The sequence below is a fragment of the Corvus brachyrhynchos genome, unplaced genomic scaffold, assembly GCF_000691975.1.
Source record: "Corvus brachyrhynchos isolate BGI_N302 unplaced genomic scaffold, ASM69197v1 scaffold22, whole genome shotgun sequence".
Lineage (NCBI taxonomy): Eukaryota > Metazoa > Chordata > Aves > Passeriformes > Corvidae > Corvus > Corvus brachyrhynchos.
This window is the reverse complement of record NW_008238355.1, coordinates 3,192,511-3,193,804: the sequence shown is the minus strand read 5'-3', so window position 1 is coordinate 3,193,804 and position 1,294 is coordinate 3,192,511. Positions and strand designations below refer to the sequence as shown.

At 48.5% G+C, this 1,294-nt stretch overlaps 1 protein-coding gene across 3 annotated transcripts in view; it reads right to left on the bottom strand.

The window, feature by feature from the left end:
- Window positions 1–1,294, bottom strand: part of SERF1A (small EDRK-rich factor 1A) — a 20,846-nt gene that overhangs the window by 2,871 nt on the left and 16,681 nt on the right. The window contains exon 1 of one of the 3 annotated variants that reach the window (XM_017735368.1): window positions 1,142–1,273. The exons of the other annotated variants lie outside the window; for them this stretch is intronic. Coding sequence (XP_017590857.1) covers window positions 1,142–1,247 — 106 coding nt within the window. The 5' untranslated portion in view covers window positions 1,248–1,273. Of the gene's footprint in view, window positions 1–1,141; window positions 1,274–1,294 lie in introns of those variants that run through there. 3 annotated transcript variants of the gene reach the window in all.

Here is a 1,294-nt window from a genome sequence, read left to right as displayed (position 1 = left end):
AATAGCGGTTACTCTCCACCCTTAACCTCCAGTTCTTCCTTGTTTTCCGAGCAAACACTGGGCCTTGCAGAGTTTTTCCATACACACAGTACGGTTTTGAATTTAGGAACAAGACTCAGTTGCATCACTGAAAAGCAGCTGGCACAGCAAAGCAGAGCACATAGAAAAGCTGAGCAATACAGAATGCACACAACACAGAGTACTAAACAACTATCTAAAGAGAAACTTACTTGTACCATCCCTGCTTCCAAGTAAATATTGCCAAGGACTATTTGGCCCCACTACTTCACCTGGGATACTGAGTGAGTATCCCTACCTTCAAGGGAGCCAGCGGTGTTTTCTACATTCTGTAATATCAACTCAAATCTTCCATGAAATTGTCCCAACAGAAGACAATTCAGCTTCCTGAAATTCAAGCATGAACTGCCACAAAAAGACCAGTACACCCTTCCTGCTTCTACATCTTTATACATTCCTCCTCAAGCATCCCCATCTTGGCCTATTTGTGCAAGACATATACCTTAGTTCAACCTGTCCTTGCTCTTCCAACTCCAGAAGAAGGAAAATACAAACAAAAATCCTAAACGTGCCTCTTTATAACGTTCTGTGCACAAACTGTTTACATTCCAAGTCTTCAGCTACACTTCTGCAGCAGTGTGCCCTCATTACTACACATTTTCGAGCTGAATGTGAAAGCACGACCTCAACTAAACACAAGGAGCTTCTGTACTGCCAAACATAACATGCAGAAGGCACAGGAGCAATCCCAGCAGTCAGGAGAGCCAGAGCACCCTGGGTCCGGTCCACAGTTCTCCGCCATTTTAGAGCGGGTATACGAACATTGCCGTTCGTCAGCACTGAACACAGTGATGATTTACCAAGTGCTCTTGCCCTTTCAACAACACTCTCAACAGCCACAAGTTAAGCAGCATAATATTCAGTGCTCGGCACTGAAACAAAAGTCCTTTATTTTCAGTCTGGGCGGCACCCGGGACTGGCTGTTGTTGCAGCCCATCATCACCTGTATTTCTCTCTCCCATCCCCCCAGCACTGCTACATCAGAAGGCAGAGAAGGATGTTTTCGCCTCCTGCTTCGGACGGCGGCAGGCTATGGGAAAAAGCCTCATCCCCACGCACTCACTGCTGCCGAGATTTTGCCAGTGGGACGCCAAGTCCACAAAGACCCAGACGCCGACTCCCGGACCCGGCATGACTCCCAGCCGAGCTGCCCTCAGTGTTGCGCCCATGCCTGGAGCCGACCAGAAGGGCAGCCCAAGTTCCCCCGCGCGCTTTC